Raw genomic sequence first — 16,501 nt, forward strand, 5'->3', positions numbered from 1 at the left:
TACTATGTTGCATTAAGTGTTACCCTCTACCCTAATCATTCTTGTGATTTAGTCTAGAAGCATAAAACCAACAGGATCATCGATCTAGGAAGCCATGAACATATAAAAGAAAGAAGGAAAACATGAATTAAAGAACATAAGATAATGAAAAAAATTTTTCCCTCCTTCACAAAAGGCCGTGAGATATGCATGCAGGGCGAAGAGTCGCTTAGGTAGACGAAAGGCTGAGTCTTTGTTCAACAGGGAATATAGACCTATTATGGAGAGTCGGTAGATTCGGCTGGGGTATCTTGGGGTTCTTCATATTTATCCCAGTTTGCCAAAATATTTCCAATACGAGGTGAGTTTGTAAGTCGGTACACATCTTCGAAATATTCTCTTGTGAGCTCAAACGGGCGAGCGGTAACATTGGGAATGTATTTGCCGATCAATTTGCTTGGATCAATGGTTGTCTTATTAATCTTCTTAAGCAAGAAAGATCGGAAGGGCTTGACACCGGAGCGAAGGAAAGTGCTGTGGAAAGGCACATCAATACCCTTGAGTGGAATGGTTGCGAATCCACGCTCGAGAACAATAGGTTGTGGCTTGGCATTTGTCTGCTTCACGCATTCGTCAATGATTTGAACGAGGTGTGATTTAACGTCTTCGAGTGACATGGTCTGCATCAGAGCAGGAATATCAATCTTTTGGGCCTTGAGGACATTCAGGACGTTTGTCAAACTGTCAAGTGCTCGAAGCTGTAATGAAATTAGTATATCAGTCTTGAAATGGTTGTAGCCTTTTTTGGGTAAACTTACATCGCCAGCACAGACATACTGCATGTTTGCCACGTTGTAGTTGACAATCTCAAGCAGCCAGCCTGTAGTCTCTGAAACATTCTCAACTACATACTGGAGTGCCTGTTCATTGAAGGTCTGGGAGATACGGCTGGGGTTAACTGCGCACATGGAGTAGTTGGAGCGACCCTGTTCATCACGTTCCACTGCAACTTGCATCGTTAAACCACGGTAGAACACGACGGAGACCAAACTCTCAATTGGCATGACCTCAGCAAGGGCAGCAAGTGCAGAGTACTCCCCCAATGAGTGACCTGCGAAACTGCTATCTCTCTGGACCAGGCCCTTGGAACGCATGTCTTCGAAGCTGGCTTTCTCCATCAGGGTGAGGGCCGGCTGAGTGAACTGAGTGGCTGACAATAGTCCAGTAGGTGACTTGTAAGTATAAGACGAGGTCTTCTCGTCAACTTCCTTGAATATCTTCTCAGACTTTATAGATCCATCAGCGTTGACAGTTTCGAAGGTCATCGACATATAGTTCTGTCGAATGTTCTTTCCACGAGGTCCACCGAAGTGTACAGTCAGCTCTTGAGGGTTATTCTTGACAATGTCAATGATAGAGAAACCGTAATTCTCCATGAAATGGCGATCCGCGCGGTCCCACACTTCCTTAGCAACAGGGCTGGTGGCGTAAAGGTCCATACCCATGCCCTGCTCTTGAGAACCTTGACCGGTGAAAACGTATGAAGAAACTGGCTGCTCAACTTCGGCCTCACCAATCAAGACCTTCTCCTCGGTATTTTGGTTGCTGGCCTCGACTTGGATGATCTTGCGACCAGCAATCATACCAACATGCTGAAGCTTGACAACTAGATCATCATTGGGAAGGACCATCCCGACAAGGGAAGCATGGAAGCTGCGAACACGGCCGATATTGTTTTCGGCAGCCCAGGTTTCAACCAGACTTCTCACAGCAGCACTGGTATACATACCGTGAGTGATGGTACCTGGCAAGTTGGCGTAGCTGGAGAAGACCCTGGAGACATGGATTGGGTTATAGTCACCAGACACTCTAGCATACGTCTCGTTAGAGGCAGGAGCTTTGAGAACCAAAGGAGACTTGCTAAGCGGGATTGGATTTTCGAAGTTAACCGGCTGCTCAATGGCCGAACCATGACGCTGGAGATAGTCAATCACCGGGTTGCCGTGAGAAACACCGGCATCGTAGTCAACCGATCCAACCTGAATAATTTCTTTGGTGGGAAGTTCAACCAAGACCTGACCGGTGGTCTGCATGTTCTGGAAGACAGTCTTATCCTTGTAGCGGACCAAACTCTGAAGACGGAAAGTGAGGGTTTGGCCCAAAAGTTCAACATTGCCCTCATCCAGACGGAACCACTCTTTCGATTGCAAGACCGCTACATCCTTTGAAGTAGCCAAATGCACTTGCATTGGGACTTCATCCTTGCGTAAGAATGTGGTTTCGTAGTCGGTGTAGTTACCTCGGTACAGGAACTGACTGGTAACGTGCATAATTGGTTCACCATCCCTCTTTATGGTTCCACAGACCTCAACCATCTTACCAGAGTCCTGGTTAACGATAGCATTGATTTGAGCTGTCGTATCAAGAATGTCGCCGACCTTGAGTGGCTCTGCGCCAGGAACCATCCTGAAACCGTTGGACAGATGGACAAGCTTTAATAGGTCACCATCAATAGTACGTGGGAAAATTGGCTTCGTAATAGCTTTCCATCCTGCAACGATAGCGAAGTCCATAGGTGCAAAGGTTTCCTTTCCTTGACGTTCGACGAAGGCCTCACCAGTGTTACCAACAGCATGAACGAAGTCTGCAATGGCTTGGGCAGTGACAGTAGTACGTCCACCATCAAAGATAGCCGCCGCTGGAGTGTCGAATGGAACTGTGCGTTCGCCAAACCACACACGGTAGTAAAACTCCTTGATACGATCATTGCGTCCTTCCATGACTTCTCGAATGGGAGCATAACCGGTCTCTGGGTGGTAGGTGAAGTAGAACGGGAGTGGGACAACTCCGCTTTCAGCAGTTCGACCTTCGAACAATGTGAGTGCAATTCGGTTCTTCTCTACAAGTCGAATTTCGACAGTTTTGACCAATTTTCCTGACTGGCATGGCTCACGCATGCTGATAACTGTCTTCAAAGAATCATTTGGGTTGGTTATTTCAACAAACATGCCACGAGTAGGCGCAAGAATGCGCTTGATGGGGTTTGTCTGGAAACGCTGGCCTTGGATGAAGACCTCAGTGGTAAAGAGAGCATATCTCCAAGAGTAAATGTTACCAGCCAAGAGATGAAGCCAGCGGTCAAGTTCAGGAAGATTGGCCGAAGGGGAGGACGAAAGGCGATAGGAAACTCGAGTAGCATCCTCGGAGATAGTTAAGCCATCAATGTCGCGATCTTCATCGTCAACAAGAGCAAGTCGACCACCGAAGTATTCAACGGTAGGAACCTTAGACTCGTCACCATTGTAGACATCTTGGATAAGGCCCTTGATATGGTCTTGGTGGATGCCATCCAAGATGCTCTTGATTGGTTCATCGATGACGGTTGAGTATTTGGCAGCCATGGGCCCTTGCAGAATACAAACACGACCAACATCTTGACCAACGACGGCCTCAATATCCTCTGATTGCCAGAGAGAATCTTTCTTGAACCAGAACTCGAAGTTCTCATCTAGCGATGGCACAAATGGAACTGGCTTCTGTCCTCGTCTCTGGCAGAGCTGAAGGAAGTGCTGTACATCTTGCGCGTTGATAAGTTGATCGGCAGAGGCAGGATAGGCATCGAGGATCTCTTGGACAGTTGGGTAGGGGGTATCAAGCTGAGAGTAAGACTGGAGGCGAGATTCTCGGTTCTTCTCTGTGGCAAATCGCTCTTCAACACGACGAAGGAAATCACCGGTGAATCTCTTAAGCGAATCATCGATCCACCTAGCTTCATGTTTAACATACATGAGTTCAACCATGCGGTGTACAACCTCAGCGTAGGTCATGTCCTCCAAGTCAACGGTAACACCCTTCGAGTTACGTCCGAACCACACCTTTTGGAAGTCATCATTGAGTTTTTTAATTATATACTCTCTGTGTTTCTTGAGAGCAGGGAGTCGCTTGGCCTTATCGAGAGAGAATATCTTTTGGTCCATCTCAGCCCAGAAAAGCACTCCTCTGGTGGCTAGTTTGTGAATAGGTTCTCCCATCTCAGAGCGCACGGTAATGACGCCGCCTGCAGCGCCCTTGTAAGTGTCTTCCCATTTAGCATCATCGACGCCCGGCGCAGCTACTATCGCCTCCTTGGCAGCCTTGGAGGTGTGTGCCTCCTTAGCAACCATCATGCGACTACCGAAGAGGCAGCCATCGAATGGCATAGGTGGGTATCCGAACTGGCGAGACCAGGTACCAGTGAGGTATGGATAGGTGTCTGTGGAACCACCAAAGCCACTTCCTGCAACTAGAACAATGTTATCACATTTGCGGATACGGCTATACATTTGAAGGACAGGTTGGTGGAAATCTTCAAACGAGTGATGTCCTCCTCCACGACCACCAGTCCACTGCAGGATAACAGGGAAACTGGGGTTTGCCTTGGCAATATTGATGACCTGTTGGATAGCGTCTAAAGAGCCTGGCTTGAAGCCTATGTGTTTGATTCCAAGTGTCTCAATGTATTCATTCGCAACCTCAATGGATGGTACTCCGGCGCCAATAACAAGACCTTCGATAGGAACACCGTCGGCACGGAGCTTAGCCAGCAATGGAATCTGCCAGGCCATAGCGCGTGGATTAACGTAGATTAAGTTGACGGTGATACCACGGCCTGGAGGAATCGCCTTTTCGATCTTCGTGAGAGCTGCTGCCATAGATTTCGCGTTGTAGTAGCCACCTCCTCCAAGCTCTATCTGGTATCCGGCGTTCATTGTGGCAGCGACAAAGTCCCAAGGCACAGTAGTCGGAGTCATACCAGCAACCATTATTGGGGGGACACCTAGAAGTCTGCTCATCTTTGTATCTACAAAAGTTTGGCCGACAGAGGTCTTTACAAGCCGGGGGCCGTAGACCTCAACCCAGTCGACAGCGTATTTGACGGCATGGTCTTCATCACGGTCAAACAACTCAGGTTTGTATCCCACCTCTGCGTTAGTGCCGTCTATAAGACCACCAAGAATGACTCTAACACCGGTACCGTCCTTGTTACGGTTGGTGAGGACACCTAGTCCTGAGATGCCACCTGGACCAAAGTCAACAATGTGGGTAGCCTTGCTGAAAACAGTAGCTTTTTCCCAGTCAACCGGGTCACTGGTGATCATGCGGATCAATGCAGGTACGATATCCTCGTCGCCGAGTTTGCTGATATCCTTGCCAGTGTTCGTATCATAAACAGGGATTCGCAAGGATCGTGCAGGGATTTTGATATCCTCAACGTCCTCGGCTATAGCTTCGAAAGCAGAAGCAAGGTATTGGCTGTGGAAAGGGGCCGTGATGGGCAAGAATCTGTTGACGAAGCGAATCTTTCGCTGTGTGAAGGGAACCCGGTTTTGGTCAAGGCCAGTGGCTGCTTTAACCTTACGGAGACGTAAGTTTAGACCGTACAGGGAGATTGGTGGGCCGGTAACAACAAAGTTGCGAGGGCTGTTGACCAAGGAGATAGCAATGTGGCGGTCTTCTGGCAGATGTTGGTTCGTAGCATCAATGTGTTCCTGTACCGCTGACCGGTGGAGGTCTCGGATGGACAGCATAGGAGTCGGGATGCCCTCTCCGTTCTCAATGGAGTCCTGAAGTAGCGACGGAGCGAGTGAGGTGCGAGGGTATGCCTGTTGACTCCGAAGGCCGATCCAGAAGAGCATTGTTAGCGCCGCTCTCGCAGCCTTTGCAAAAGACTCCCACGTGGTCACGGTGGCGATAGCAGCAGCAGTAATGATACCCTGCGAGTGACCAGTGGTACCACTGAAAGTATCAAGTACGTCACCCGGCTCCTTTCCCATGGCCTTGCAGGTAGCCATGAAGTGGGCGAGCTGAACAAGGCCAATTAACGGCAAGCTGACTGGTGCAGAGACGAGATAGTCAGTATCTGGCTGGGTATCACGGTCGTGCAACCAGCGGAGAATATCCATTCCCTTTGAATAGAGCTTGATAGCATCAAGATCTCTGGCGAGAGACTGCAGCAGCTCCGCCGAAGAGGAAATGAGGTCCTCGACAAATGAAGGATACGTGTTGTAAATCTCGCGTAGCTCGTCAAAATATTCTTCAATGTTACCCTGGCCGCCGTAGATACTGTACAACTTCGCGTTCCCTTCCATGGCAGCACGCAGGAGAGCGGAATCGTGGGGCTTTGTGGGCCTGTTCACGGCTGCACGGGCCGCATAGTAGTTTTCCACCATGAGCAGCTTCTTCGCAGGGATGCCGGGTATGGAGCCAGCAACGGCATGGACATCGTTACCGCGCATAAAAGCACGCTCGAACTCGTTTAGAACGAGCTTGAGAACTTCGATGTACGAGCCCAGGGAGTCATCTTCGCCCTCCTCGACCTCGTGGGCGATGAAGCCAAGGTACCGGGCCACGAGGTCCGGCACGGACGACGGCTCATCGTCCTGTGCTAGCTCGTCAGTGGGCTCAGGGAGCGAGGCAGCAAAGCTGTCCTTGAGTTGTGAGGCATGGAAATGAAGGGATGTGGCCACTAGAAAGGAGAACTCGAGGGATCCATGGGAGAGATTGAGGGGACGCAGGGACTGCGAGGATCGAGGAGTGTTGATGCCCGTCTGGGGGCCGGTCGAGGGGCCAAACATGACGTTTTCAGCCTGATTAGGGTAGCGAAGGAATGGAGAAGCAGCAAGAGGCGTAGAAGGTCAATTAAGTAGGATATATATGTTTGTATCGTGTTCTATCGTCCCGTTAGCCATGATCCCGCATACTCGTCCAAGCTCGGAGCTCCCCCCCAAGCTTTGAGCCCAAGGTGCCTGCTACTCACCAATGCCGCATGATACCTCTAAAACCAGACAGAAAATGAGAGATGCCGTGACGAGTCGTGAGATAAAGACAAAGACGAGGAGAAGATGAAGGGGGGGGAATGAAGCCGTGAAGGCGCAGAAGCGAAGATGAGGTCGAAGTTGTGAAATTGAAGTCGAATTAAAGCTGGCGGACGAAGAAGTTGAGGATTCCCCAATCGAGCATTTTGGAAAAAAAAAAAAAAAAAAAAGTAAAAAAAAAGGAGAATTTTTCAAGCTGCGGGGCCCGTTGAGGCCGCGCTAGACCGGAAGAGGCAAGGCGCGGTAATTTAACCGCCCCAAAGAATTCAAAACGGTTGAATTTCCAGGGACAAGTGGGACAGCTTACCGTACATGACGCGCGGCTGCTTTGTTATTACATTACAATAGCCGCTCCACATATCGTCGAATACTGGGGAATTCGATAGAGCACACGGATCTATTCCTCACGTTTTCACTAGCCACTCTCTACATATACTCCTGGAAAGAATCCCAGGTGCTTACTAGTGAATGAGAATCCACAGTATCAAAGGAGCGTGCGTGCTCGGAGCAGAGCTGTCGGCGGCCGAGCTGCAGCGGGAGTGCTTACCGCAGCGTCTAGATCCGCCGTCACGTTCTTACGGTACGCAGCCCCAGGAAAGTACACCAACTGTAATTTACACTGACTAAGCCATGGCCTTTTTTCTTTTCTTTTCTTTTCCCTCCCTTTTTTTCTGCCTTCCCTGCTGTTGGCCCAAACGGGAAGTAGGAAAGCTCGCCTTTTTCAACCTCAACCGCAGCTCCGACGTTCTTCTTCTTCTTCCTCCTCCTCCTCCTCCTCGTCTGCTCGCCGGCGCCTCGACTTCATCCTCAAGCAATTAATATAATCCATCTTTAATTAACGACCCGCACACCTTCTTCTGCTTCTGACCTGCTTGAGGGAGCTTGCTGAGCTATCTACTACAACAAGGACATGCGCCAGCCAGCTTGATATATCTCCTTTGAACAGTGTGATATCCCCCTGCATTTCGCGCCACCAGCAGGACGCCCTCTTCGCCGTATATAATAATTTAGACGATTCTTCAGATTTCCCTCCAGTCTACCGCCATGAAGCCCGAAGTCGAGCAGGAGCTGGCTCACACCCTGCTCGTCGAGCTCCTCGCATACCAGTTTGCCTCGCCGGTGCGGTGGATCGAGACCCAGGATGTCATTTTGGCTGAGAAGAGGACGGAGCGCATTGTTGAGATTGGTCCGGCCGACACGCTAGGTGGAATGGCCCGGAGGACCCTCGCATCGAAATATGAAGCCTACGATGCCGCCACGTCCGTCCAGCGTCAGATCCTCTGCTATAACAAGGATGCAAAGGAGATATACTACGATGTCGATCCAGTCGAGGATGAGCCTGCTCCAGCCCCTGAAGCTGCCGCTACCGGTGCTGCGAGTGCCCCTGCGGCTCCCGCTCCGGGCCCAGCAGCTGCGGCCCCAGCTCCAGCGGCTGCTCCAGCACCGTCGGCTGGCCCTGCTGCGGCTGTGGAGGACGCTCCCATCACTGCGGTTGAGATTGTGAGATCGCTTATCGCCCAGAAATTGAAAAAGGGACTCGCAGATGTTCCCCCTAGCAAAGCAATTAAAGATCTAGTAGGAGGTAAGCCACAATGTACAACGATAACGCCTTGAGTGTTCTAGGACACTTCAACTGACCGATGATATAGGAAAATCCACATTACAAAATGAAATCTTGGGTGACCTTGGAAAGGAGTTTGGTTCTACGCCCGAACGGCCTGAAGATACCCCTCTCGACGAACTCTCTTCCTCTCTCCAGGCCACTTTCAACGGCCAGCTTGGAAAACAATCCTCATCTCTTATTGCGCGACTGGTTTCTTCCAAGATGCCGGGTGGTTTCAATATTACCGCTGTCCGCAAGTATTTAGAATCTCGCTGGGGTCTGGGTCCTGGTCGACAAGACGGTGTTCTCCTCTTTGCTCTCACCATGGAGCCCGCTTCCCGTATTGGCTCTGAGACTGATGCGAAGGCGTACTTTGACGACATTACGAATAAATATGCTACTAATGCTGGAATAACACTGTCTACGGCCAAGGCTGGAGGTGACAGCGGTGGCGGCTCAGGAGGCATGATGATGGATCCTGCCGCTATCGATGCGCTAACCAAAGACCAGAGAGCTCTCTTCAAACAGCAACTAGAAGCCATTGCAAGATACCTTAAGATGGACCTCCGCGCTGGAGACAAAGCTTTTGTTGCATCTCAGGAGTCCCAGGCCACTCTCCAGGCCCAGCTTGACCTCTGGCAGATAGAGCATGGTGAAGTGTATGCCTCTGGTATCGAGCCTTCCTTCGACCCTCTCAAGGCCAGAGTATACGACTCGTCTTGGAATTGGGCTCGCCAGGACGCTCTCAGCATGTACTATGATATCATTTTCGGCCGTCTTCGCGTCGTTGACCGTGAAATTGTCAGCCGGTGTATCCACATCATGAACAGATCCAACCCGCTCCTTCTTGACTTTATGCAGTACCATATCGATAACTGCCCGACCGAGCGTGGAGAGACCTATAAGCTAGCCAAGGAGCTTGGATGTATGCTGATCGAGAACTGCAAGGATGTTCTCAACGCCGATCCAGTATACAAAGACGTTGCAGTCCCCACCGGACCCCAGACAACCGTAGATGCTAGGGGAAACATTAAATACCAGGAAGCCACACGACCAAGTGCTCGCAAACTCGAAGACTACGTCCGTGCTATGGCCCAGGGAGGACCCATCTCTCAATACAGCGGCCGCACAAAAGTACAAAACGACCTCAAGAATGTTTATAAAATGATTCAAAAACAACATAAACTTTCCAAGGCTTCACAACTACAGTTCAACTCACTTTATAAGGAAGTTCTGCGAACCTTGGCCATGAACGAACGCCAAATCATGCCTAGACAGAACGGCCACACTAGAAAGGGAACGCCTGCCAACGGATCTCTCTCTCCTCCTGCCACCTCTGGCAAGGTTGAGACGATCCCCTTCTTGCACCTTAAGAGGAAAACGACTCACGGGTGGGAGTACAGCAAGAAATTGACTGGCATCTATCTTGATGGGCTCGAGTCTGCTGCTCGGTCAGGTCTCACCTTCAGTGGCAAGAACATCCTGATGACTGGTGCTGGCGCTGGCTCTATTGGCGCCGCTGTTCTACAGGGAATGATCAGTGGTGGAGCTAAGGTTGTTGTGACTACCAGTCGCTTCTCGAGGGAAGTTACTGAGTACTACCAAACAATGTACACACGATACGGCGCTCGAGGGTCCCAACTTGTTGTCGTCCCATTTAACCAGGGAAGCAAACAGGACGTTGAAGCTCTTATTCAGTACATCTACGATCCTAAGAATGGGCTTGGATGGGATCTAGATCACATTGTTCCGTTTGCTGCTATTTCTGAAAACGGCCGTGAGATAGATTCTATTGACTCCAAGTCGGAACTGGCCCATCGTCTTATGTTGACAAATATTCTCCGTATGATTGGTGCTGTCAAGTCCCAGAAACATGAGCGGGGTTTTGCAACCCGTCCGGCTCAGGTTGTCCTCCCCATGTCTCCCAACCACGGAACCTTCGGAAACGACGGTCTTTATTCCGAGTCAAAGCTTGGTCTAGAGACCCTATTTAACAGATGGTACTCTGAGAATTGGTCCGACTATCTCACCATTTGCGGAGCTGTTATTGGTTGGACTCGTTCTACCGGTTTGATGAATGCCAATGATACCATCGCCGAAGGTGTTGAAAAGCTTGGTGTTCGTACCTTCTCTCAACAAGAAATGGCTTTTAACTTGCTCGGACTTATGGCGCCACCTATTGTTGATCTCTGCCAGAGTAACCCTGTGTTTGCGGACCTGAACGGTGGTCTGCAATTCATTCCTGATCTCAATGGGTTGATGAAGAAGCTTCGCAGTGAGATTGTCGAGACCAGCGCTGTCAGACAGGCAGTTATGAAAGAAACTGCCCTCGAGAATAAGATTGTTAACGGCGAGGACAGCGAGGCTCTGTATAAGAAAGTCATTACTGAACCTCGTGCCAACCTCAAATTCGAATTTCCGAGTCTGCCTGATTGGAAGACCGAAGTTGAGCCTTTGAACGGCGACCTCAAGGATATGGTCAACTTGGATAAAGTCGTTGTTATTACCGGATTTGCCGAAATTGGACCATGGGGTAACTCCCGTACCCGCTGGGAGATGGAGGCTTACGGAAAGTTCTCTCTTGAGGGCTGCATCGAGATGGCATGGATGATGGGCCTTATTAAGAACCATAACGGCCCTCTTAAAGGTAAACCATACTCTGGTTGGGTTGATACCAAAACTGGTGAACCAGTTAGCGACAAGGACGTTAAAGCCAAATACGAGAAGTATATTTTGGAGCACTCTGGCATTCGTATTGTCGAGCCTGAGCTGTTCGGTGGATACGATCCCAATAATAAACACCTTTTGCAAGAGGTTGTTCTGCAAGAGGATCTCGACACTTTTGAGGCATCCAAGGAGACCGCTGAGGAATTCAAGCGTGAACATGGTGACAAGGTTGAGATTTTCGAAATCAAGGACTCCGGAGAGTATACTGTCCGTCTACTTAAGGGGGCTACTCTTCTTATTCCCAAAGCTCTTAAGTTTGACCGTTTCGTCGCTGGCCAGATTCCTACAGGCTGGGACCCTAAGCACTATGGAATTCCTGATGACATTATCAGCCAGGTTGACCCAGTCACCCTCTACGTGCTCGTTTGTACCGTTGAGACTCTTCTTGCATCTGGTGTCACGGATCCATATGAATTCTATAAATATGTTCATATTTCCGAGGTTGGCAACTGCATTGGCTCTGGTATTGGAGGTGCTCAAGCTCTTCGCGGTATGTACAAGGACCGTTACCTTGACAAGCCACTCCAAAAGGATATCCTTCAAGAGTCCTTTATAAATACTATGAGTGCCTGGGTAAACATGTTGCTCCTTTCATCAACTGGCCCTATCAAGACGCCAGTTGGTGCTTGTGCCACTGCTGTTGAATCCGTAGACATTGGTTACGAGACCATTGTTGAAGGGAAGGCTCGCGTCTGCTTTGTTGGTGGATTTGATGACTTCCAAGAAGAAGGCTCTTACGAATTCGCCAATATGGGCGCCACCAGCAATGCGGAATCTGAATTGGCTCACGGTCGAACACCAAAGGAGATGTCTAGGCCCACCACCACTACTCGTAGTGGATTCATGGAATCTCAGGGGTGTGGTATGCAATTGATTATGAGTGCTCAACTTGCCCTGGACATGGGTGTTCCAATTTATGGTATAGTGGCTCTTACCACCACAGCTACTGATAAGATTGGCCGTTCAGTTCCTGCTCCCGGTAAGGGAGTATTGACCACTGCTCGTGAGAACCCTGGAAAGTTCCCCTCGCCACTACTTGACATCAAATACCGACGCAGGCAGCTGGACATGCGCCGTCGCCAAATTCGAGCATGGCGTGAGTCTGAGATTCTTGGTCTCCAAGACGAGATCGATACTCTGAAGGCCCAGTCTGATGAAACCTTCAACGCTGCTGAATACCGACAAGAAAGATTCGAACATATTGAGCGCGAGGCCATCAGACAAGAAAAGGACGCTGCATTCAGCTTAGGTAATAACTTCTGGAAGCAAGATTCTAGAATAGCTCCCTTGCGAGGTGCCCTCGCCACTTGGGGCCTCACTATTGACGATGTTGATGTGGCTTCGTTCCATGGCACCTCTACCGTGGCCAATGATAAGAATGAGTGTGATGTCTTGTGTCAGCAGATGAAGCATCTTGGCCGAAAGAAGGGTAACGCTCTCTTGGGTATTTTCCAGAAGTATCTCACCGGTCATCCAAAGGGTGCTGCTGGTGGCTTCATGATCAACGGATGTCTTCAGGTTCTCAACACCGGTCTTGTCCCTGGCAACCGTAATGCCGACAACATTGACAAGGTTATGGAGAAATTCGATTACATTGTCTACCCCAGCCGCAGTCTGCAGACCGATGGTATCAAGGCCTTCTCTGTGACGTCCTTCGGCTTTGGTCAGAAGGGAACCCAAGCCATCGGTATCCATCCCAAGTACCTCTATGCTACCCTTGATGAGGCTCGATACGTATCCTATAAGGCTAAGGTTGAGGCTCGTCAGAAACGTGCCTACAGATACTTCCACAATGGCATGATTAACAACACTCTCTTCGTTGCGAAGGACAAGTCGCCGTATGAAGACAACCAGGAATCCAGTGTCTATCTAAACCCCGATGTCCGTGTAGAGTACAACGACAAAGAGTCCAAGCTACAGTACCCTGTTCATTCGAAGCCCAAGGCACCAACCCCCGTCAGCAAAACCGAAAGCACAAAGAAGATGGTCGAGACTCTTGCGAAGGCCACTGGAACTGGCAATACCAAGATTGGTGTCGACGTGGAGGATATTGAGTCTTTTAATATCTCGAACGAGACCTTTATTGACCGCAACTTCACCCAGCGGGAGAAGGAATACTGTTCTCAAGCAGGCTCCGCACGAGCATCCTTTGCAGGCCGATGGAGCGCAAAAGAAGCCGTATTCAAGTCCCTCGGTGTTCGTGGCAAGGGAAGTGGTGCTCCCCTCAAGGAAATTGAAATCATCCATGATGACAACGGTGCTCCAGTTGTAGTGGTAAGCTAACTTATCCCCGTCACTCCATTGTATCAGCACATTAACTAATTTTCTTTCTTCACAGCTACACGGTGATGCCGCTGCCGCTGCTAAGGAGGCCGGCGTCAAGGAGGTGCATGTCAGCATCACTCATAGTGATGCTCAAGCCATCGCCATTGCTCAATCCCACTTCTAATCCCCCCTTATTGATCCAATTATCTATAAGCATTGAGTCCTCCAAGTGCATATTCCGACCTGACTTTAGGGTCAGCCCTGCATCCCTCTACATGATTTCTGCATCTATTCATATTTAGTTTCTTCTTTTCCCTTCATGTAAGACTTTCTGCGTTTTTCTTTCCATGCCACCTAGTGATGAACCGCCCGGATAGATGTAATGACGGTGCAAAAAGCTTCATGTTCAATCTTCTCTTTTTCTCTTTCTTCCAGTCCATGAACAACCCAGTAGAATATTAGAAGAAAAATTTAGACCATGTCATCATCGTAAATCTTTTCAAGGAAAAGTTCCTCAGAACAAGCTCCTAGGTTTTGATTACAAGAAAGCTCGTAGATGGGACAACATTACTAGGATGAATCATTCAGCCATCAACGTACATATCGTGCCAACTCTGACAGACTAATAGTACAGTACAGGTCCTCGCTCACATTAAATTAGCAATGCTATATTATCTCATTTGGTATCCTTAGTTGTATTGGTAACATGAGCTCGCGCAATCGGCCCCCAGTTAGGCCTGGGGTTTGCCTGGTATCTCTTTAAACGCTTTCTGCGATGTGAATTGAGGGCTTTCTTTCCTAGCTCTCCATCGAACACAACATTTAGCGTGCTTGGATCCTGGCAAGTTGAGGGCGAACCGGCCCTTGTCGAAGAGTCATTGCTTTGTACCTCATTATTGCTTTCATTTTTTTCCATTCCTTCTAAGGTATGTCTGTCAACGATTTCTATTGATTGGTGCACTCCTGAGCGATACAATGCGGCCTGAACCATCATTGTGATATCTGCAATGCTCCTACCAGAGTCAACTGCAGTCAGAAGATCGCGCTTTAATGCCTTCAACCCAGGTACCTCTCCAGGAATAGGATTAAGTGTATGTCGGTTCCTTCGTAGAATACCGGCACCAGCTGTGGAGTCGGAGAGCGCTCCAGGTTTAATAGGCGATTTAAGGCGAACCCATTCTCGCATAATCTCCCAGACAACTTCCCAGGGGGCATTTGTTCGTATTGAGTTTGGTTTAGCGTGGCTTCGAGTAGATTTATATCCCAGGCTTCGTAGCGCTCCATGGAATTGAATTTCTGGCATCGTTGAAGTGCGGAGCACGCGAGCGAGATTGCTAACAATGAAGAAGAACGGGTAGGGCTCGATAAGGGCAGGGTCAACTCTAGGGATGAGAAGAGACGTTTCTTGACTGTTGGTATTAGGTTGTACTGGTTCTGCTTCTGGGGTGGGCTCCTTTGCGCTTCCGCCAAGATCCAAGTCCTCCTCAAGAGCAGTAGTCAACATACCCTCTATTCGAGGGCATGTTTGGTAGGTATCCCTATCCGCACCAGCCGTTAGGTCAAGAATACGCTGGATGAAGACGGGGTTATGCAGGGGACCAGCCCACATAGGGCCAGCAACGTGAGTCTTAAAACCACAATGCTCACAGTTGGGAGCAGCAGTCGGACCCTGGGCAAGTCCGTAGCTATAAAAGGTCTTTCCATCTTTGCCCGTTTGCGGTTTTCTCTCGGCAAGGCGTTGTGTCTTCCATGAACCACAACCATGGTCACAGTTGAAGGAAATCATTGTCTTGCTGGCTGCAAATTTGACCTCAATTGGAGCCTTATGGATACGAACAAAGACTCTAGCGTAAAAGTCGATTGACAAAGAAAGCATAGGTTCAATGGCTAGACCGTACTTTCCAGCAGCAGTGCCTATGGCATGCAGAATCAGGCGCAACCCTCCTTCATGAGAGTGTGACCCGCGGATGGGGATTCCACCGTAAAGGGCGAATGTTTTCTCTGGGTATCCCGCTCCTGCAAATACTCCGGCATCAGTGCAGGTAACACATAGCAAGCCACCATCGGCAACGGATTGAACAGCTGCGTCTAGGAAGGGGGCTGCTGTTCCATAAGGATCCAGGTCAACAACGTCAAACTTCGGGATACCACCAGGCTCATTAGGAGACCCTTGAGCCCGACCAACAGTATACATATAGGCACAAGCATCGCCCTTGTTCGGGTGGACTCTATCTTCTAGACCGTTGTGTTGGACGTTTAGTTTCATAGACTCGATGGCTGCCGCGGACAGGTCATTTCCAACAACGCGAGTTGCAAAGGGGATCTCTTTCGCATAACGAAGAGCTCGGAGCCCCGAGGCAGACAAAGCGTCTAGTATTGTAAATGAAGGGGTCCATGGCTTAGGTGCTGCGTTTTCCGCTACTTTTTCTGTATGTTCCGTGACGATGACATCTTTGGCCTGCATGGCAATCTCTTCCCCGACTGGTCCAGCCATGTCTTCACCATTGGACCGTGTCTCAGTACAAGTCTTCTTCAAGGGAGTGTTCTCTGCCGGAGTCTCCTCATCTTCCCGTCTTCTCTTGTTCACACCTGCCCCGACCGATTCTGCCTTCACTTGATCACCGACAGACGGTGCATCTGTTTCAATAGGTTTTTCTGTCTCGTTCCCTTCATCGGCCTTTGCCTTTTTTGTGGGGGTCTTTCTACCCTTGAGCTTCAATTTGCGCTTCTTCTGCTTTATGGCAGTGGCATGCTCTCCATAGGCGCGAATAGCCAGAACACTCAGGTCTCGATTGAACTGCTGGATAGGATTATAGAAAACAGACGGCCGGTCTCCTTCCGTGGTCTTCTGGTTCTGAGTTAATGGAGGCGGTTTGGCTGGCTCAGCATCCTTTTGGTCAACTAGGATATACGCCAGGCCTTCTTGGATCGTCTTGTACACCGTCGACCCGTGTTTTATAAGTTGGCCTTGCTTCGGTGGGCTCAATATCGTCCCTAGCTTAGGCATCTCTTCGGCGGATGCCATCCTACGCGCCAATTGATATGGAGCTTTCGCGTTCGTGGTTGATAGCAG

General features: G+C 49.6%; 3 protein-coding genes across 3 annotated transcripts; 1 reads left to right on the forward strand and 2 right to left on the reverse strand.

Moving 5' to 3' along the window:
* Window positions 1-257: 257 nt before the first annotated feature.
* Window positions 258-6,593, reverse strand: TRV_06922 (uncharacterized protein; the record flags this gene model as incomplete). Its single annotated transcript, XM_003019005.1, has 1 exon — window positions 258-6,593. The coding sequence occupies one exon, from the start codon at window positions 6,591-6,593 to the stop codon at window positions 258-260; it is 6,336 nt and encodes a 2,111-aa protein (XP_003019051.1).
* A 1,284-nt stretch (window positions 6,594-7,877) lies between these two features.
* TRV_06923 (uncharacterized protein) lies at window positions 7,878-13,612 on the forward strand (the record flags this gene model as incomplete). The annotated part of the gene is made up of 3 exons (XM_003019006.1): window positions 7,878-8,415; window positions 8,483-13,437; window positions 13,502-13,612. 3 exons carry the CDS (start codon window positions 7,878-7,880, stop codon window positions 13,610-13,612), a joined length of 5,604 nt encoding a protein of 1,867 aa, XP_003019052.1.
* Window positions 13,613-14,104: 492 nt separating this feature from the next.
* Window positions 14,105-16,453, reverse strand: TRV_06924 (uncharacterized protein; the record flags this gene model as incomplete). Its single annotated transcript, XM_003019007.1, has 1 exon — window positions 14,105-16,453. One exon carries the CDS (start codon window positions 16,451-16,453, stop codon window positions 14,105-14,107), a length of 2,349 nt encoding a protein of 782 aa, XP_003019053.1.
* Between the last annotated feature and the right edge of the window lie 48 nt (window positions 16,454-16,501).

This window comes from Trichophyton verrucosum (genome assembly GCF_000151505.1).
Source record: "Trichophyton verrucosum HKI 0517 chromosome Unknown contig00842_1.f1.exp, whole genome shotgun sequence".
In the NCBI taxonomy this organism is placed as follows: Eukaryota; Fungi; Ascomycota; class Eurotiomycetes; order Onygenales; family Arthrodermataceae; genus Trichophyton; species Trichophyton verrucosum.